At 43.9% G+C, this 21,759-nt stretch overlaps 1 protein-coding gene across 3 annotated transcripts in view; it reads right to left on the bottom strand.

The window, feature by feature from the left end:
* Positions 1-719: 719 nt before the first annotated feature.
* The window catches only part of LRRC32 (leucine rich repeat containing 32), a 49,297-nt gene continuing 28,257 nt past the window's right edge, over positions 720-21,759 (bottom strand). For all 3 annotated transcript variants that reach the window (XM_031961350.1, XM_003764629.4, XM_023499689.2), the window contains exons 2-3: positions 17,587-17,677; positions 720-3,229 (exon numbers count right to left, since the gene is read on the bottom strand). In XM_031961350.1, the coding sequence (XP_031817210.1) occupies positions 1,313-3,229; positions 17,587-17,673 (2,004 nt within the window). In that variant the 5' untranslated portion in view covers positions 17,674-17,677 and the 3' untranslated portion in view covers positions 720-1,312. The remainder of the gene's footprint in view (positions 3,230-17,586; positions 17,678-21,759) is intronic.

Below are 21,759 nucleotides of genomic sequence, written 5' to 3'. Positions count from 1 at the left end.
AAGGCTATTCAAATACAACAAGATGGAAACTACTTGTTAACCTGCGAGGCATCGGACCAATTTGGCTGTGGAATCCACAATATAGCTTTTTTCAGTCAACCTCCTTGCTTAGCTTTCCTCAGTGTTAGTTGTGGAAGTTGCTTAGTTTCCACAATGAACAAATGCTGGGGCTAGAGCCCAAGGGACTAGGAACATGGCCCTGGAACCCCCCAAACTGGTACAGGAGTATGGGAAAGAGGTGAGGGCCTACTGGTCTATGGAAATGTCTCTATTGGGAGGGAGCTGAGGACAGGAAACCCTTAATCTGTGTTACAAGGAAAAGAGTCCTTCCCATGGAAGGATGAATGTGGGTCCCAGCTCCCAGGGCTGAGCCCTGTGACCTTAAATAAATTACTCCCTCTCCCTGGGTCTTATCTCTGTCATCTGACAAATGGGAAAGAAAAATGGATTCTCTCCAGGGTGGTTCCCATCCCCAGGGCTCTGTATCTTGGGGTCACTGACAGTCCCTATTTTCTGATGTCCCTTTTTATCATCTTCTTCTATTGGACTATCTGGCAATGGCCTCCGCTGGTGATTTCTGGGTTTATTTTCAGATCAGAGAAGAAAGTCTTTTGGGGAATTCTCATTCCTCTCCTATGTTAGGTTTTTAAGAATTAGGTTAAATTGTGACAAATATTTTTCTTCCAGATAAATTCTAGAGTGGTTTTTTTTCTAGGTGACTTTCTAGTCCTAAAGGGGTACATAGTTTCACTTGGGCTGGCTTTAATCAAGCTCTCTCCTGAAGGTAACTTTGGTCTTCCCAGACGACAAATAGGCAAGAGGTAGTAGGCTATAGAGGGAAAAGGGCTTGCTCACCCTTGGGTTCAAACCCTATCGCTATACCTTGTTACCTGTGTGACTGGGCAAGTAATCTCCTTGGGCCTCAGTTTACTTGTGTGTAGAATGGAGCTACACAGCTTCTGTCCCTTCAAATGATCTTATGATGATGGGGGAAGGAGACAGAAAGAAAACAGGTTCAGGGATCCCTACATTTTCTGAACATAGTCAACTAATGGAGAGCTAAATGGGTGAAGGTCATTCCCAGGAAATGGGTCCAAATTTCCAGGAGATTTAGACTTCATATTTACGAGTTGTGTGATCTCAGGCAAGTTCCTTAACCTCTCTGAGCCTCAGTTTCCCCATCTATAAAAAGAAGGGTTGGACTAAAGGAGTCCTAAGATTCCTGCCGGCTTTTAAGGCCCCAATAAAGCTGCATATTCTCAGGCACTGAGAATGACTCTACGGCAGGAACGTGGGAACCCCCTTCTGAGGGTTAGGCTTTGAAATGCTGGTTAAACTCCTGCCGGCAGAAGCAACAAAAAAGAGCCACCCCAATGAGGAGGACGGACAAGACTAGGACAACTATGAGGAGGATGAGCACGTTGATTTTCTTGAGCCCCTCCTTCTCACAGTCCTCGGGGCGGACATGGAGGAAGGGGACGTCCTCCTGGCTGCTGAAGTCCTTAGAGTGCCGGCACATGAGCTGCTCAAGGTTGGCGATGTCCACGCTGCCCCTCTGAATCACGGCCGCCAGCCAGCCGTTACCACAGCACGCCAGCGGGTTCCCTGCCAGGTAGAGGCGCCGGAGGCTCCCCTCCAGCCCACTCATGCCGCGGCTCTCGAGGTGGCTGAAGCTGTTGTTTCGAAGGTCCAGCTTTTCAAGGGAGGCCTCCCGGGTCCAGGCAGGGAGCCAGCTCAGCTGGTTCTCAGAGAGGTTGAGCTGCTTCAACCGCGTGAAGCGGGGAAGGTCGACGTGGAGGGCGTCCAGGCCATTGCCCTGCAGCTGCAGCACCTCCAGGGAGGCTTCCAGCCCGGCCAGAGCACCAGGGACAACCTCCAGGCCCGGATTTGCCGAGAGGTCCAAGGTGACAAGGGGGGTTTGCAGGAAGGTGCCCTCTGGAAGCCTCTGCAAGGCGTTGCCCGCCAGGTTCAGGGCTCGGAGACTGGGGATGTTGGAGAGGGCCAGGCAGCCCGAGGCAGCCGGCTCCACCAGGGCCCGTGGGGCTCCACAGGGACGGACCCAGTTTCTGTGGAGGTCCACGCGCTGGATCTTGGGAAGGCTGGCAAGTGTGAGAGGCGGCAGGGCCGTCAGGGCATTGTGCTGCAGGAAGAGCTGTCGCAGGCTGGCCAGGCCACGGAGGCCCACCGCGAAGCCCTGCAGGTCATTGTGGCTCACGTCCAGGGTGTCCAGGCTGGGCAGGGCACGCTCCCACTTGGCCTCGAAGGTGCGGAGGCAGTTCCTGCTGAGGTTGAGGAACTGCAGGGAAGTCATGGGGTCCAGGAACCCCTGTGGGATGCTCTCAATCTCATTGTAGCTTAAGTCCAAGAACAAGAGATGGGCGAGGGCTGAGGAGCTGTCATTGGCACTTGGGTCAGTGGGCTCCTTGGCCCAGGCCTCTGTGCCGGGCCCCCTGTCGCCGAGGGAGGAGGTGGGCCGCATCTGGATCAGGTTGTTGGAGACGTTCAGATAGACGAGCTGGTTGTGCCTGGGCAGGTCAGGAAATTGGGACAGCTTGTTCTCGTGCAGATCGAGCCAGTGGAGCTGGTATTCCTGGTCCGAGGGGGCCGTCTGGAAGGTCTCTATGCTGTTGCGGCTCAGATCCAAGAACCGCAGCTGCGGGAGGCTGAAGTCGGAAATGCAGGTGATGGAGTTCATGGAGAGGTTGAGGCGGGTGAGGCGGGGCAGGTCATCGAAGGCCCCCTCCTCGATCTCCATGATCACGTTGCTGTGCAGGTCCAGCTCCTCCAGGGCCGGCACCCCCTGCAGGGTCCAGCGGGAAATCCGCGTGAGGCTGTTTTCCGCCAAGGAGAGGGAGAGCAGGTCAGGGGCATCCTCCAGGAAGGCCTCAGCCAGACCGTTGTACAGGCCGTTGCCCGAGAGGTCCAGGGTGGCCACGTGCGGCAGGCGCCCGATGCCCCCATTGCCGTTCTGGGGGGACGCCCGTCCCAGGCGGTTTCGGGCCAGGTTGAGGTACTCGAGCTGCGGCAGGCTGGTGAAAATGCCAGGCTGGATGAAGCTGATCTGATTGGAGCTTAAATCTAGCCGTCGGAGAGCAGTGTAAAAGATGAGGGGAGTCTCCAGGATGCTCTGCAGTTGGTTTTGAGACAGGTCAAGGGCCTTGCTGTCTGCATGGAGGACTGCGGGGATCTGCAGAAGCCCCCGGCTGTGGCACAGGACCTCCATGTCCACCTAGTGAGGGGAGAGAACACTGGAGCATTATGGGCTGGAAGGTCTCCCGGGATGCCAGAGAAAAGGTGGCAGGGGCTCAAGCAAGACCCCCGGCCTAGCAGGAAGGAGCTGACAAGGACCTAGGTCCCAGCTTTGGATCTTAACCATTTTATGTCCTTGGGCAAATCTTGAGCCTCAGTTTCCCCATTTGCAACCTCCTGCAACTCTTTTGGAGATATACACATACCTGCCTACCTACCTAGATGTGTGTGAGTGTGTGTATATAGATAGAAACACACATGCTTATGTATTTATAGTTAAGTAAACCTTAATTTCACAGGATCACAGATTTAGAATTCAAAGACATTTTAAAAATCATCAAGTTTAATTTTATAGATAAGGAAACTGAGTCCTAGAAAGATCACAAAATGCCTAGGGTCACACAGGTAGTAATACTTTTCTAAAGAGTGGTTCAAAGCCAGATCTTCCCGATTCCATGTCTCGCCTATGTACTCTTCTAGTACAGGAATCTTTTAACAAGAAAATTTCCTCCCTAGAGCTGGACATTTATGATATATACTCTCAGAGAGCTGGCTGGGAGCCCTAAGCTGTTCATCAAGTTGCCCAGAAATCATCCAGGCAGTCTGTCAAAGGCAGGACTCGAGCCCTGACCCCACTCACTACATCATGCTGCCTTTCTGGGGACCAGGAGCCAGGACACATTCTGCAAGGCTTCGGAACATGTTCCCCACAGGCAGCCCTGTGAGTTCCATACTGCCCATTGCTCCTAGTTTACAAGGAGAGGATGGCTAGGAGAGAACTTTGTGAATTGTAAAGCAGCATTTGTGCGCAGCGTTGCTGTTGCAGCTTTTCCAGGTGTGGGTTCCCTGTCCTTCTCTAGCTTCACTGGCTCCTGAGGCTTTGGGCAGTGGGTTCACAGCTGATCACACCCTCTGCTCTCTTGGACCATCCATCGGTATTAGGCTAGTCGGGCCAAGGAGAACAAGGCTCGCCTAGGGCAGGAGCCTCTTGAGAGCCCGGGAGAAAAGCACAGGAACTAGAGAGGCCACACAGCTGCATGTGGGCAATGCATCCCTGCCCTACTGAGGCCGTAAAAGACTCAAGCTCAAGGGCCAGCTTTACTACTCACTCACTCAGCTCTGAAATCATTCTAAGAACTCTTCCATCCCTGACATCCCGTGTTCTAAGGGCCCTCTCGGCTCTGACATCCTCTGTTCTAAGGGCCCTCCCGGCTCTGACATCCTGGGTTCTAAGAGCCCTACCTACTCTGGCATTCTAGAATTCTTTACTTATAATAAGTAAAGAATTCTCTTTACTCTGAGGGCCCTCTATTTCTATTAATTGTTCAAGTACCCTGGGTCAGACATTCACAAACACCATCACCTCCTCCCAGGTAATTGCTCTCCCCCTGTTTAATGCTGTTATATTTACAGGCTGACTTGGGCTATCGTCAGTGGAGGCAAAGCATTTACAAGAAGGAAAGATAAAACATTTTCTCCAGTCATCCAATTTTTATTTTAGCTTCTCATATATCCTCAAATGCTATTTCCAAATTCCCATTCCAGGGAGCAGAAATTGAGGCCCCTTACCCTTTCCCCTCATAACTGACATTCCCCAGATGTAATATCATCCTGCTCCTCTCTGCTCGGCTGGCCTCTCCCTTCCCTTTGAGCCAAGTGCTTCTCCTTCCTATCAATGGAGAGACCAGACTTAGTGGGGGAGAGCTTCCCACTGAACAATGGTAGAATTCTGAAGATCAGAAACAGAGAAGGCCTTAATGGTCCTGGAAACAAACTCACAGAATCTTAGGGTTGGAGTAGACTTCAGTGATCACCTGAGTCAACTTCTCCCCTTATCATGACTTCAGTCAATCAATCAACATTTATTAAATACCTACTATATCCCAGGCAATATTCTAAGTGCTGGGGATATAAAGAAAGCAAAAGACAGTTCCTACCTTAAGGAGATTACAGCCTGATGGCAACATTCCTCCTTGCTTAGTAGCTCATTGACAAGGCATTTACTATTCCCCAAAACAGTCCATTACACTTTTGGACATTTCAAATAGGAAAATTTCCTTATGTGAAGCATGAATCTGTATCCTTAAACTTGCCTCCAGGCAAATATCAAGCATCCTTTATTTTTCTGGTCAGGCTAAATATCCATATAGAAGTTTTAACCTTTATTTTATACTTGTTAATTTTCTCTTGTCAATGTTGCCCCAAATTAGGCTATTCCAGATGAGATCTGACCAGAATGTAGGATGGAAACAGAACTACCTTGCCTTCTACTCTTGCCATGATTTCCTGACTGATCCTCGAACATACATCCCATTTAAGCGTTTTCACTGGCTACCTACCCCTATCCCTCCTTACCTCCATATCCTGGCTTTCCAACTGACGTCTTCTACAAGAAATCTTTCCTTCCTAGTGATCCTTTATCTTAAAGTCTTCCCTCTGTGATTCCCTCAGTTTATCCCGTCTATAACTTCTTTGTATGCAGTTGTTTACATATTGTTCCTCCCATTATACTGTGAGCTTTTTGAAAGAAGAGACTAGTTTTTATATGTAAATGTTTTTATTTTTCCTTTTTTAGTATTCCCAGAGTTTACCACACTGTCTGGCACAATAGGTGCTTAATAAATGCTATTTAGTTGACTAATATTCCTACAGCCTTAACTTTCATTAGATTTTTTTTTTTTTTTTTTTACTGCTGAATCACAATGTTAACTCAAATCAACCTTGTGGTCCATTAAGGTTCCAAGACTTTTTCACATGAAATACTTTCTAGACACTTTCTAGATAATCCCTCAAACAGAACAAAGAACATTATATCTGGAAGTAATTTTCAAATATAGCGTTAGTACGCTGAATGGCAGGACTGTGAGGGTACTTAGAAATGCAGAATTACAAGAGAAAACATAGATTTGAATTAAAAGGGATAGTAGAATTAATGATTTAGAACAGAAATGGACCTTAAAAACCTAGTTCAATCTCTTTATTTTATAAACTGAGGAACAGGGAGGTAGTGAATTGGCTCAAGATGATCATCCAGGGGTCCTCAAACTTTTTAAATAGGGGGCCAGTTCACTGTCCCTCAGACTGTTGGAGGGCCGGACTATAGTAAAAATAAAAACTTTGTTTTGTGGGCCTTTAAATAAAAAAAGTTCATAGTCCTGGGGGAAGGGGATAAACGTCCTCAGTTGCGTGGCCCGCGGGCCGTAGTTTGAGGAACCCGACATAGACAGTTATGTCAAAGTTTGGAATTTGAACCCAATTCCTTTAATTATAGAGCCAGAGCTTTTTTTCCATCATACCATGATGCCTTATAGATTATCTATTCTAAACTCTAAATTTGACAAATGAGAAAACAGAGAGGGCCCTACGTGACTAGCCCAAAGTCATCCAGTTTGTCTTAGTGTGTATGCGGCCAAAAAAAAGATCTTCTAGGAAGAGGCGAGAAGTATTCACCTTTTCTCTTGTCTTCTTCACCGAAGAGTCTAATACGTACATATAATGTACAATAATACAGAAGATACTTAGTGCAGATGAGGGGACTGACTTAAAAGGTGCTGTTGTTCTTTTTGTTCAGTTATGTCCTATCTTTCATGACCCCATCTGGGATTTTCTTGGCAGAAATATCGAGTGGTTTGCCATTTTCTTCTTCAATTCATTTCATAGATAAGGAAATTGAAGCAAACAGGATTAAGTCGACTTGCTTGGGGTCACACAGCTAGTGAAGCTCTGGGGTTAGATTTGAACTCAGATCTTCCTGATAATACCCACAACTCTAACCACTGAGCCACCTTGCCGCAAGCCTCTAAGGTCCTTTCAGCCTAAACCTGCCTCCCTTCCTATAGTCTCTGTTTCTGTTTATGAAATCATCACTCTCGCTTAATGACTCAGGCTCAAAACCTCAGAATCATTTTGAACTCTGCCTTCTCCCTCACCCCAAGGCCTCTTGATCCTACTTCTATGCCATCTTTCTCTTCAGTCCCTTCCTCTCCATTCCTATTTCATCACACTAGGTCAGGTCTTCATCATCTCTCTTAGTAACAGCCTCCTGACTGGACTCCATAGTTCTGGGCAATCTTCTTATCTTCACACACTTGGCAAAATCGGCTGTGTGATGTGGAGGACGGGCTCTGGGCCTGGAAGGCCTATGTTCTGTCTCCAAACCTCAACTAGCCATGTGAGTCACTCAAACTATGCCTGTCTCAGTTTCTTCAACTATAAAATGGGAATAAAAATAAGACCTACCTCCCAAAATTGTGGAGATAAAACGAATATTTATAGCGTTTGTAGTTATCGTACATAGAGGAATTGTCACAGAGCAGGTGTTAAATAAATGCTTATTCCCTTCCCCTTTCCTTCTTAACATACAGGTCTACCCATGTTATTTTCTTGTTTAAAAAAAAAACCTGCTCAGCCTTTGCTTGAAGACCTCCAGGGAAGAGGAACCCTTTTTCTCCTAGGCAGCCTGTTCCATTTTTAGAAAGACTCTCCCAAACTTCTTCCTGCCCTCTGGGATCAGGAGGAACAAAGCTAATCCCTTCTCCCAAACCTCCACATAAGCCCTCTTTGCTAGCATCTCTGCCCAGCCTGTATTCTTTCCTGCTGGCTAAACACCCTCAGTTTTTGGCTCATGTGGATGATCTACAGGCCTCTCACCAGCTGCTGCAGTCAGTCAGTGTCAGGGTTAGGACCTCAGGCTCTTTTCCTCCAGATGCAGGACCCTAATTTGTCATGTTTCACACAATAAACACGTGATTCTGTAACATACACACACATGACTCGTGACCAAGCTCTGGGCCAAAACCTTGCTGAGCTAAAAGGACTGAAATTCTCCACAAGATTCTGTGGCTATTCCCTCCATCAACCCAGCTCTCCCCTCTTCCAAGCCTGCCCATCCGAAGGGACTCTGTCCATCTCCAAAATTAATTCTCTTTGGGTTATGTGGCCCTTTTTCCTTCTCTCTTTGGGGAAGGCCTCCACGTGGCCCGTCCATCACTCTGCTCTGCCTTCTCAATCACTCTGCCCTGCCTTCTCCATCACTCTGTCCTGCCTTCTCCCACCTTCTTCAGTCACACGTGTCTGATACGACATCCTTTTGCCCATGAATGTAAAGGACATACCTGTATTCTCGGGCACAAATTCTGAGGCAAGGTAAAGTTCTGCTTTCTTTCAAACATATATCTCAAGGTCAATCGTGAACAGAGACCAAGGCCTAAAGCCTCTTATAGCAGGGGCATCAAGTTTACCCAGAAGTCATAGTGACTTAGACAACCACAAATGAGCCTTATCTGTGTTCCCTGCATCCGTTACTTATTTTGCTAAATATTTCCCCCTGATATTTTAATCTGGCTCCATAGGAACTAGAGGCCCTCTGGCACCTGCTTGCCCAGATCTTGGCTTTTCCAGGCTCAGACAAAGGCTAACAGAGGAGAGCTGGAGGAATGGCAGTTAGACTAGGTATCCCCTCCCTTATACGATTGCTGGGAGGAAAGCCCTCATAAACTTTGAGTGAATGGGAATGGGATTTGTTCCAAATGCTTCTATTCCTACAACGATGATAATAGTTAACAGCTATCTAGAGCTTATTAGGTGCTAAATGCTTCTAATCTTTTTTGATCTTCACAACACAGGTAAGTGCTGTTACTGTCCCTATTTTATAGATGAGAAAACTGAGATAGACAGAGACCGAGTGCCTTGTCAGAGTCACAAAGCTAGTAAGGGTCTGAGACCATATTTGAACTCAGGTCTGCCTGACTCAGGACTAGCAGTCTGTCTGGGGCACCTAACTGCCACCTCCACCCCCTCCATTATCACTGCTACTATTGCTGTTACTACCACCACTACTACTGTTACTACAGCCACCCTTACACAACTAGTAGTTGCAAAGTACTTTACAATCTCAATAATCCTCACAATAATTAATAGTTTACATTAGGTCAGCAAAATGCTTCCCTCCCAATAACCTTGTAAAGTCATGCAATAAAATATTTTGGTTTCAGTCTAGTTCTACAATTTTATCAATTTTAAAATTTTATCAATTTATCAATTTTATCAATTTTTATCAAGTATCAATCATGTTTTATCAATTGGTCAGATTTTGACCAATGTAACAAAGTCTCAATGTGAAAAACCCTTCACTGATACAACCATCTGTCATTTGCAGCCTTAGAAAATCTCCAAGAGACATTGAGCAGAGAATTGATCTGTACAAGACCACACCAGTGGAACTCAGTCATATAGCCTTGGGGCTCCAGGCCCAGACTCTCTACTACACTGCATTACCCACTTGGAGTATTTCCTAATATTTGTAGTGCCTTGAAGGTTTGTAAAATACTTAAAAAAAATCAACATATCATTTGAGCTTCCCAGTTGTCCTAGGAGATGAAGACTATGGGTGTTATTATACCTGTTTCACAGGTGAGTAAAACTGAGGGTCAGAGTTTCAGCATCAGAAACAAAAAGTGTTCTGGTGTCTAAGCAAAGCTCCCTTCCCATGCCGAGTCCAATGCGGCCTGTTTGGCTCCAACCCTGACCCTCTCAGAAGTTCAAGCTTGAGAGACTGAGCTGCTTGTTTCTGTAAGAAGACAAGCCCCCTGGGCTTTCAGCACCAGAGTTTGTGAGTGACCAGCCCAGGGATCACCAGAAGCACGTTCTTTCTGAGGATTAGTATTGGGTCCAAGGCTCAGAGAATTCAGAACACCGTCTAGAGCCACAAGGGCCCTTCGAGGCCAGCATGAACACTTGGAAAAGCTCTTTTCTCACAACGGGGCAGAACCAGAATTCAAGCCCAGACTCTGGTTCCAAATCCAGTGTTCTTCTTTCTCCTCTCCGAGCTTGGGCTTCTGTCTTTGAGGGTCAGACTCCAGGGCCCAAGCCAAGGAGAGCAGGCTGCAGGGAGAGGGAAGGCCCATTGCCATTCTAGCAGGTGGTCCCTGCTCTGTTGGGGATCCAGCGAAAAGCTCAGGGGTGGCTTCCAGGAAATCTATTTATAGGGCCAACTGCTGCGTGTGGTGAACTTCAGGAAGTGACGCCGGAGGCCGGGTGGATCAACAGGAAAGGAATAATTGTCTTCCTTCCATGAGACCCTTTTCCTCTGCCCCCAGTCCAGACACGATGGAAGGGCTCAAACGGTAACTTTCTTTTTCCAAAGGGAGAAGATTTTAGACTTGGCCCTCATCCTGTCACCTGCATGGGGGCCAAGAATGGAAGCCCAGGGAGGTGAGGATTCTTACTGAGACCTAAGACAAAGCACTGGCATAGTGAAAGGGGCACGGACCACTCTGGGGTTGGGGGCCTGGGCTCAAATTCCAGTTGTTACTGGCTGGGTGACTGAGCAAGTCACTTACTCCAGTCTTAGGAATTTTTTTGATTCTTGCCCCATCACTAGGGGACTGACCTAGAGCAGGCACTTCGTAAATCCTTATTAATAGACTTAAGCCTCAGCTTCCTTATCTATAAAATAGGCAAGCTCTATGACCTCTCTCTGGCTGGCAGGGAGGGAGCATAGCTTAGTGAATTAGTTTTGAAGTTAGGAAGCCCTGAGTTCAAATTCCGCCTTGGATACTTACTAGCTTTCCTGAGACTCAGCTTCTCCATTTATAAAAATCTATTAAAAAAAAAAAAAAACCTGAAGGTTGTGAAAATCAAATAAGATGATTTCAATATCCTTTGTAAACTCCACCTGAGATCTGCTTTCAACTCCAAGGAAGTTTTCCTTCCCAAGTTTCCCCTTATTTCATCGATTGAGTAAATCCACTGCCTCTCCCCTATAGAGGGTTTAGTACCAAACTCCTCTTTATATTTTTCCTTTATACAAGGCAATAGCTGGACTCTGGCCTTACCTCACTGCCTACCTGCTGCCCTACCTGATCTCACCAAGATGTGTCAACACCACAGACCCTTGGGGTCCAGACCCTCCACCTTCCCCCTCACCTTTTTGCACGTGTTGCCTTTTAGATAGTAATGCAGAGACTATTTTTGTTTTTATTAATTGTATTTCCAGCACTTAATACAATGCCTGTCACATCATAAGAAATTTATTGGAATGAATTATTGGATTGGATTGCAAACCTTAAGGTATTAAATAAATGTGAACTAGTATTAACAATGAGCAGCTAAGTGGTGCAGTGGACAGAATGTTGGGACTGGTCTTAGCTATTCACTGGCTGTATGACCCTGAACAAGTCACTTAATTCTGTTTGTCTCAGTTTCCTCAACTGTAAAATGAGCTGGACAAGGAAATGGCAAACCACCCAGTATCTTTGTCAAGAAAACCCCAAATGGGGTCAGAAAGAGTCAGACATGACTCAAACAACTGAACAGTAACAACAAAATGAAGAGACTAGATCAACCATTCATGATATATCTATTTAACTGCCTGCCATATACAGGAAGCTGGGTTATATGCTTGGGATATAAAAATTAAAAATGACACAGTCCCTGTCTTCCAGGAGTTTACAGGAATATGCATGCAAATGGCCAAGATAGAGGGTGATGTGGGCAAAGGAGAGATTCAAACAGAATATTTTTGAAAATTTGAGGTGGGTTCCAAGGAAATCATAAAGGAGAGAAAAGGACCCACATGTCCAAAAATGTTTGTAGCAGCTCTTTTTGTAATAGCAAAGAATTGGAAAAGGAGTGGATGCCCATTAATTGGGGAAGGGCTGAACAAGTTGTGGTATATGAAAGTGCTGGATTATTATTGTTCTATAAAAAAATGATGAGCAAGCTGATTTTAGGAGGGCCTGGAAAGATTTACATGAATTGATGCTGAGCAAAACAAGCAGAACCAGGAATACATTGTATACAATAACAGCAAGAATGTGCGATGAGCAACTATGGAAGGCCTGGTTCTGCTCAGCAGTTCAGTGATCCAAAGTAATCCCAATAGACTTTGGTCAGAAAATGTCATCTGCAACCAGAGAAATAACTAAGGAGACTGAATGGAAATCAATACATGCTACGTTCATTTCTTTTTTTTCTGTTTAATTATCTGTCCCATAGTTTTTCCCATTCACTTTGATTTTTCTCTCTCAACATAATTCATTAAAAACGTGTATTAAAAATAAACTAAAAAGAAAAAAAAAGAAAATTTGAAGTAGAAAGAGTACTTTCAACAAGGGTGGTGGAATAAGGGAATCAGGGAAAGCTTCATGGAAGAGATGGCTGAACCTTGAAGGAAGAGGATGAAATAAAAAGTGCAATTTGTCACCTAATTGTCCTGAGAAAGTGTTTTTCAGGCACGAGACCATAGGTGGGCACGCCAGGAAGCCAAAAAAATGGATCTCTACAAGTCTAAATCTGACAACCCCACGAGTATCTCGCAGGATGGGACAAGGGGCTCTCACGACTGAAGAGCAAGAGGAGAGGAAGCTGTGACTTTAAGAAGCCAGGCCGTGTGAGAGCCAGCAGCTACCAGTGGGGAAGGGCTTGGTGGAAGCAGGAGACCGGAGCCTTAGATCTGCTGCAGCTGCTTCTGAGTCAGGGGCTTTTGGCCCGGGCTGTCTGAAGCCAGGGAACATTGGAACCATATGAGCTGGTACCAGCAGATGGACTTCCAGGCCTGCCCTGGGGGCTCTGCCCCTGTTAAGGCTTGGCCCAGCTCGCAGGCTTTGGGGCCTGGGTTGATTAACTCAGCCAGGTCATCATTTCCACATGGTTGAAGGCCGGCAGCCACCTCCTTCCTAGCTAGCACAGCATCACCATGAAAAGAACCCCGGACTAAAGGGAAAGGACCTGGATTCAAATCTCTCCCTGGCTGCTCATCCTCTCCCTACCTACCCTACACAGGGCTTAAGCTCCATCTTCCCAGAGAGAATACAGTGGAATGGGACAAACAGCAGCCTTAGTTGTGGGGTTATAGATTTAGACCCTGGGTACCTTTCCTCTCACCCCACTATTTTTAACAAATAATTTTTTTTACAAAATTTTTTAAACAAATAATTGAGACCCAAAGGTCAAATGGCTGTCCCATTTAGGCTATGACTATCAGAGACAGAAGTTTAGAATACTTGGGCTTTAGTTTTAGTTCATATATTCCCTAATTACATGACTATGAGCAAGAGTATCATAAAATAGGGGCTTATTCCATATCATTCAGGGTAGTAAGAATACCCCTCTGTAGATATTAAAAAGTTATATAAATAAAAATTGGGATCATTGAAATACTAGTGGGTGTTTAACAGCCAGCTCTCTGAAAAATATATAACCACAACACATTTACAAGTTCAATCTGCATTATTAAAATTTCCTTTATTACTTTGAGTCCCTGTTCTTTAGTCATATCTGATTCTTCATAATCTCATTTGGAGTTTTCTTAGCAGAGTATTGGAATGATTTGTCATTTTCTTCTCCAGTTAATTTTACAGATGAGGAAACTGAGGCAAACATGATTTTAAATGACTTTAAATGTGCCCAAGATCACAGAGCTAGTAAGTGTCTGGGGTCACATTTGAATTAAATACCTTCCTGACTCTAAATGTGGTACTGAGCTACTTAGCTACCCACTTTAAGTATAGATAATCAAAATAATAATAAATCGTGGCCTGATTTATAGTGGTGGCTGACTTCCCATTTGTAAATGCTTACAGTGAAAATTTAATAAAGGCTTCTCATCACTGGCTCTAATAAACCTCTGGCTAGGATTGTTGCTTTCATCATATTATTAAAATTGTAGAATTCTATTTTATGGTTTGGGGCTGGAAAGACACATGAAGTTCAATTCCCTTATTTTATAGAAGGGGGAAATAAAATCCAGAGGGGAAAGGGAGATTGCTGAAGTCTGCTTAGAGCAATCAGAAGCATTGCTAAAGCCCAGGGTTCATGATTCTCAATTCTGGGCTGCTCCCTGCCCCATGCTACCTCATGCCATGCAAGCTTGGGGGCATAGGATGTTGGCTGGATGAGCTTTCAGAACCGAGAAGAGGACGCTGAATGTCAGCGTGGGAAGGGACTTTAGTGACCATCTAATCTAACTGCTTCCATGAAGAGAGAAGGAAACGAGGCTGAGAGAGAAAATGTGATTTTTTCCAAGGTCACACATCAAGGCAGTGAAGAGCCAAAACTCAAACCCAGGTTTCTTGGCTGAAAAATTGAGAAAGACTTTTAACAAGACTTGAAGGAAAACAATTTTGGGGAGAACATCTTGGCTATTCAGACATCTTCTGTTACTTCTTAGTAACTAACAGCCTAACAAAGCTGTCCCAATATCAGTGAAGTCTGCTTGAATTTAAAGTTAGCACAGAACTTGTTCAGAGCAAATGGAAACTGAGAAGGAGTTGATATTGAGAATACAAGCTCTGCTGTCTTCTTCCACTCCTGATCAAGAACCTTGGGGGTTAAGTCTGGGTTTCTGAATCTGCCAATGAAGGCCCTCCCTAATCTGGCCCCATTAGACTTTTCCAATCTTCTCTTCATTTCCCCCGACACCTCCCCTCTTTTCTGGCCAGGATGCATGTTCTCTTTTCCCTGTATGCTTCCAGATCAGAACCAAACCAAATATTTCACAAGTAGAAAACAGGCAGGAACTATGATGGCTTTCATCCTTCCGTCCCTAGTTCTGAGCAGAGAGTATACACATTTTTCTTTAAAACATCTGAGGAATCTGTTGCTTGATAGCTGTGTGGCCCTCTTTATGCCTCAGTTTCCTTTTGTGTAAAGTCAGGGTGTTGGACTAAATTATCCTACCAGCTCTGAAATTCTATGCCCTAAGATCCTACCCAATTCTAAATTCTGAAGTAAGAATTAGACACTCTACTTATTCCTTTCTCCAAGATTTTCTCAAGTTGTTACCCCATCCCCTGTGTAGTATCCATAGTTCTCTTCCTCTCCAAAGCCTACCCAAGCGTATTCCACCTCATCCAGGAAGACTTTTCTATTTTCTAGAAGAAATTAGATATTACAGTAGATAAAGTACTGGCGTCTAGTGTCAGGAAGATTTCTGGTGGTTCGTTCACCAATTTCAGTCCTGTCTGTCTATCAAATGAGCTGGAGAAGGAAATGGCAAAGAAAACCTCAAATGGAATCATGAAGAATCAGCTACAACTTAAAATGACTGAACCACAAGAGATATATACCTTATCAGCAAATAGGAAGATTTTCTGAACAGTGACTTATGTAAAGAAAGGCATCCTCCCTCCTCACCTTAGCTGATATAGTCACAAAATATAATCAAAGATAAGAAAGTGTTAATATGCTATAAGATTAAAAATACATGTTGGAACAACTGACTAATACCCAAGGATTCTTTGTTAAGTGTTTACACCTTTTTCCGATTATCTGGACTAGAAAAATTGCTACATCCTGTGAACCTTTAAGTAGCTAAGCTTGAAGTCAATGGAAAGTCAAAATGTTCAGGAATTGGAGAGTTTCAAGCCTTATCCTCTGTCTGGATCACTTTCTTTAAAAAAAATCCATTCCTTTTTTGTTTCAATTGTTTTAAATAAAATCTTGTGTTTTTATATTTAAAAAAAAAGGAGTTGGAGAGTTTAAGCAGCTATACTGTATGAGGCAGTCCAGGATCAGAGCAATTGTGGAGTATAACCCCTTCAAGGGGGAAGAATAGGATTTCTCTCTCTTTCCCTCCCACTGACCATGACAGAGTTACTTATTCAGAGGGAAATGACATTTTCAGCAGGTAGAGAGTTGAGGGAGCTAAACGATAGATTTTTCTAGAGAAATATACATATTTATGTTGTTTTTGCAAATATAAATAAGCATATGTGTATTTATAATCAAATATGCACATACATGTATAGGTGTACACACATGTGCTTATATATGCATATGTACATATACATGTGTGTATATGTTGTGTGTATGATTCTGTATCATATATGTATATGTTATGTGTGTATATTCGTAATCTGTATAATACAAATATAGAGTGACAGCCACTCTGTGGGGGAAATAGCTTCCAAAAGTATGAAAGAAGAGAGCTAACTATAAATTCAAAAGCCCATGCAATCAAGAATTGAACTACAGAGAGGATCTGGACATCCTGCCCAAATGAAATGATAGACCCAATTAGGAGCTTTGAAAAGACTCCATTAGGAGGAAAAAACTTACTCTGCTCTTATGGCCCCTTCATCTGATTGCTTGATTCCTCTAAGAACTTTTATCTTAAGGAAAGTGCCCAGCCAGCTATGTCTTCATTCCTTTTTCAGTACAATCCACTCCTGATTCTAAACATTTTAAATCATCTCCTGCAGTCTCCTGTCCTTCCCTCCCCCACCCCCAGATCCCACCAGCATCCTTTTATGTGCTATTTTCTTTCACAGGAGTGAAAGCACCTTGAGGACAAGAACTGTCATTTATCTGCTTGTACTCTCTGAGCTTAACGCAGAATCTGGCGTATGATATGTGTTGACCCCTATACATACGTCTCACTCAGTGTACTCTACGTTTGTTCTCAGTCTTCCCATGTGGAAGAACATACCCAGGTTTTATGGGAGACATGTTTTGTAGCTACTTTTCTTACCATGCCATCTAATTAAATGTTTTTGTTTTGAGCTAATTGTGAATATCAATAGGAAGCACACTTTAGGGGGCCTAAACTATAGTTTTAGAGCATTTCACACAGGATACCCCTAGACCTATGGGAAAGGTAGCTGCCCTTGGGATCCAACCCAGAAGTGCTGTTTATGGGAGCAGGGCAAAAGGAATGTTACATGTATAAAACATAGAATAAAGTATACCTTAAGTTGTCCGTGACTTGTGGTAAGTAGAATAAATAAAGTGGTCAAACTTCTGGGAAGGTATTTGTGAGAACTTCAGTTTCACACACTTGTATTTAGATAATGTGGAAGGCAGAAGAAAGGGAAGCATTTATTTCCACTTAGGGAAAGGTATTGCTTATCTCATTCATTATGAGTCAAAATGAAAATATTGATGCGTCTAAATGGCCCTATAAAATTTTCTATATTTAAATAAGGAAAAAAGAAACTCTCCATATTTATAGCAGACACACTTTGCTATCTATAAATTGTGCTTATTAGTCTAGGAATCATGGGCCCCAGGCCTGGCTTTTCCAATAACTAGCTGCCACCAAACATCAATTGTTTAACATTTTTCGTCTCAGTTTCCAATCAATAAAATAAAGATAACATTTCCATTCCCCATCTAGAATTATACAGCTGGAGACCTCAGATGTCATCTTGTCTAACTCTTGCCATGAATCTTGCTAGTAGTAAATCATTAATTTGTCATTAACAACTGATTATCCAGTCTGGGTATTTCCAGGGATGGGGAAAGGAAGAGTCCTAAATGAAGCTCCTCTTGTTCTCACTTTAGGAGATTGGCCCTTATCTCTCAAGGAATATCTTCTCTTCCAGGGGACTTTCTTACCATTTCACAGGGAGGTTTTTCCAGGGGCCTGTAGGTGGCTCTTCCAAGGGTCACCACAGCCAGGAGAAGCAAGACCCACAGGTTCATGGCTCTGGACAGAGGAAGCAAAGAAATGAGATTTTAGAAGATAATCTTTATGTACCATCCTCCCAATAGCTTGTATTCCAAATGCCGATCACATCCTGAACTCAGATTAAAGATGATCATAGCTGGTAAGGGAAACTTAGAACACAGAATGCTAGATCTGGAAAGGGGAAATTAGAATACATAATATGAGTAGAGGGAAAGGAACTCAGACCTGAAAGTGACCTCAGGTCACAGATTATGAGTTTCTAAAATCAGACCCTTTTTATTCACCATTGTATCTCTGTAGAAGTTGAGCATAAGAACTTATAAGTAGTAGATGCATGGAAACCTAAAGGAGCAGCTAGGTGACACAGGATAGAATTAGTAAGATTCATCTTCTTGAGTTCAAATCTAGCCTCAGGCTCTTACTAGCTATATGATCCTGAGCAAGACACTTATCCCTGTTTGCCTCAGTTTCCTTATCTATAAAAAGAGCTGGAGAAGGTAATGGCCAAGCACTCCAGTATCTCTGCCAAGAAAACCGCAAATGGACAACACAGAATCCTAAGGATCAGCTGGTCCAACCCTCATTTTACAGATGAGGAAACTGAGGCTGAGAAAATTTTCCCAAGACTCCCTGAATATTAAGGGACAAAGCCAGGATTCTCACCCAGATCACCTGCTTCATAAAAGTTTGGTGAAGGTCATTTGAGAATAAGTATAAATAAATTTGGCAGTATCTCATACTTTCATTCACTATTCTATCATTATTTATTAAGCATCTACTACTATAGCTGGACCCTGCATACCCCTGCCATTGAAGAGTCATTTATACTCATGCCTTATTCATGTGGCCTTAGAAAAGTCACTTGATATCTCTGGACCTCAGTTTATCCATTTGTAAGATGGAGCAGGACTAACTGACCTTTAAGATTTTATGAACTTACTCTAAACAAAGCCTTATGCTCAGCCTTTGGAGAGAGACAAAAATGACTAAGAAATGGTCTCTGAATTCAAGAACTCATGGAACAATTCCAAAGGCAGACAATGTATTGTAGGAATAAAATTATGATGGTGAAAGTTAGGATGTCAGAGGGGAATACCAAAGGGGTCTGGAATAAAGAAGCGATCAGAATAGGGTGATGTCCGTCCGGAAAGCCTTCCTGGAAGAAGTGAATTTCTCTCAGCTTGAGAAATACAACTTATCACCCTCTTAACTATATTTTGGAGGGGAGGAGGGGAAGAAACTGAACCTGTGATTTCATTGGTGTCGAAAACTCCATTTGGGAATTCACATCAGAGGCAGGGAAGGAGAAGAGAAAAGAAGAGAATAAACTTTTATATATCACCTACTTACACATCAGGCACAACACTAAGCACTTTATAAAAATTATCTAATTCGATCCTTACAACAGCCTGTAGGAGTTAATATTATCTTTACCTTGCAGTTGAGGAAACCGAGGCAGAAGTTAAATGACTTACTCAGATATTGTTAGTGGATATCTGAGGTCACATTTGAATTTAGGTTTTCTTGATTTCAAGACTAGTATTTGATTGTCTCTATGCCACTTATCAATAACTGTTCTGCAATTTATGGATTCAAAATTGCCTGGGACATAGACAATGAGTCAATAATAGGATTTCACCCTCATCTTCCCGGCCTTCTATATTACCCCTCTCTCCCTTAGGGTATCATTGCCTCACACCAGCAAATGTAGTATTGATAATGATTCTCTTACTATATTAGGCAAGCCTTGAATAGTTACTTTAGAAGCAGTAGCAGTTCATAGAATTATAACGAGGAAGGGACTTTGAAGACCACCTAACTCAATTCCCTCATTTTTACAATTAAAAAACTGAGAGTTAGCAAGGTTAAGTCACTTGCCCCATCAACTCACTAGGGAACAAAATTACTGCTTACTTACATTACAGGATACACTAATGGCACAAAGAGTGAATGCAATCCCCTATAGTATCCATGGGGAGAGCTAGGGTAGGAAGACTTTTCATGACTTCAAATCCGGCCCCAGACACTTACTAGTTGTGTGACACTGGGCAAGTCATTTCACCCTATTTGACTCAGTTTCAATGATTTGGAGAAGGAAATGGCAAAATATCTCAGTATCTCTTCCAAGAAAACCCCAAATGAGGTCACAAAGAGTCAGACACGACTGAAAAACAACAAAAGAATCCATGATATCATTAGGGAGTATCTTCAGTTTTGGAAGATAAGATATTGCAAATAACTGAACTGTCTAGACTAGCCTATATTCCCTCCTAGGGAATATTCTTAATGCTCTAAAGTTTTTCTCAGCACTAATATTATGAATTTGAAAGTCCTGTCCAGCTCTAGAATTCCCTGTCACAAATGAAAGAAAAAGCATTTATTTAGCACTTGCTATGTACAAAGCATATAGAGAACAGTAAACAACTCTTGTTCTCCAGGAGCTCACATTCTAACTTGCTATTGAGTTTTTTTCAGTCCCATCTGACTCTTCGTGATCCCATTTTTGGTTTTCTTGGCAAAGATGCAGAAGTGATTTGCCATTTCCTTCTCCAGTCCATTTTACAGATGAGGAAACTGAGGCAGAGTTAAGTGATTTGCCCAGGGTCACATAGCTAGTGAGTGTCTGAGGACAAAATTGAACACAGGTCTTCTAAGCCCAGCATTTTATCCACCACATCACTTAGCTGTCCTACATTCTAATAGGAGGAGACAACATTACTACAGGACATTTTGGTGACAAGCCAAAAATAAAGACCTCTGGGAGTGTCAGTAAACCATAATGCACTTTCACTAAAAAAAATTCATTTCCATTTCTAATGTTGAGGCATTTGGCAGGGCTGAGGTCAGGGTTGAGAACTTTTCAGTCCCTGAGACTACTGAAGCAGTTATAAGAAGATGTTTCTCCTGCATCGCTTCTGAGATGATAATAGTGAGGGCCGAGGGCTGTAATCTGAAGAGAGGTCCACCTCCTGAGCTTTTGGAGTAGTCGGTTAGCCAGTGGGTTTGGTGGTATCAAAGAAAGTGACCATTCCTCTCAAGGTTGAAAGTAGTATGGCTCAAGGTCTGAGGAACATTGATATTTCCAGGGCTCTTGGATTCAGGGTCCAGGTTTCTGGAGAGATGGTAGTCAAGTGATGGCAACGTGCATTCGACCTGCCGTCTCCTGGGGATTGATTGCAAGGCTGCTTGCCTGACTCATAGTTGCTCCATCTTCCCCCATCCCTTCCAGACACTCTGCAGTCCCTCTCAGATCTGATATTCTGTGGCTGGTTGGATGAATTCCAATCCCCTGAGTGATAAAGAATGACGCTCCCATACCAACTTCAGTGTAAATGTTCTCTGGGGTTCCCTAGACGGTCATCTTCAAACTTATGACTATGTGTGTTGAGCGCTGGGGTAACTCAGCAGAAGCTGAGCCTGGAGCATCTAATACCCCCTCCCTACACTTCAGTCCTCCTCCTGCAGAGGCCTTGGGTGGGGGCCGCTTGACCTCCTGGGGCTGAGTCCTGGAGTACCCACTCTGTGCGGTCCCAAGAAGCTTTCCTCCCTGCACTGGTCCCTGTAGCCCTCCTGGCTCCTCTCGCTTCCTCCCTCGGAGGACCTGTTACATAAAGACTCCTTGGCCTTTGAAACCTGGGTTCTTCCCCATTGTTTGGGCAGCTCCCGGGCTGCCTTTAGTCAGGAAGTCCCATTGTCAAGGCAGGAGCTCATGCCCTGGCACTGTATGAACCAAGGGCAGTTCTGCCTCTCACTCATTCTGGGGCTGTTTGCTCAGCCTTAGTCAGCCTCAGGAAGACCCCTTTCCGCTCCCAACCTGTGGCGTTAGGGGAAGACTGGGGGCTGGGAATGGGGATAGGCGAGGCAGTGAGTATTAGACTGATTTTTGGGGGCAAAACTGGAGGGGACTTGGGAGCACAGAATGTTGTTGAGCCAAAGGACAGTTAACTTCAAGAGTCCCCAGATCATGTGCTCTAATGCCTGCCCAAGAATTTATTAAATGCTTACTATATACCTGCCACTAGGGAAATGTTGAAGACATAAAAAAGTCAAAATGGCTCCTACCCTCAAAAAGCTTTCATTCAACATGTACCCTGTGTATG

The sequence above is a fragment of the Sarcophilus harrisii genome, chromosome 3 (assembly GCF_902635505.1).
Source record: "Sarcophilus harrisii chromosome 3, mSarHar1.11, whole genome shotgun sequence".
Lineage (NCBI taxonomy): Eukaryota > Metazoa > Chordata > Mammalia > Dasyuromorphia > Dasyuridae > Sarcophilus > Sarcophilus harrisii.
Note: the sequence above shows the minus strand (reverse complement) of the source record. Positions and strands in the feature narration are given on the sequence as shown.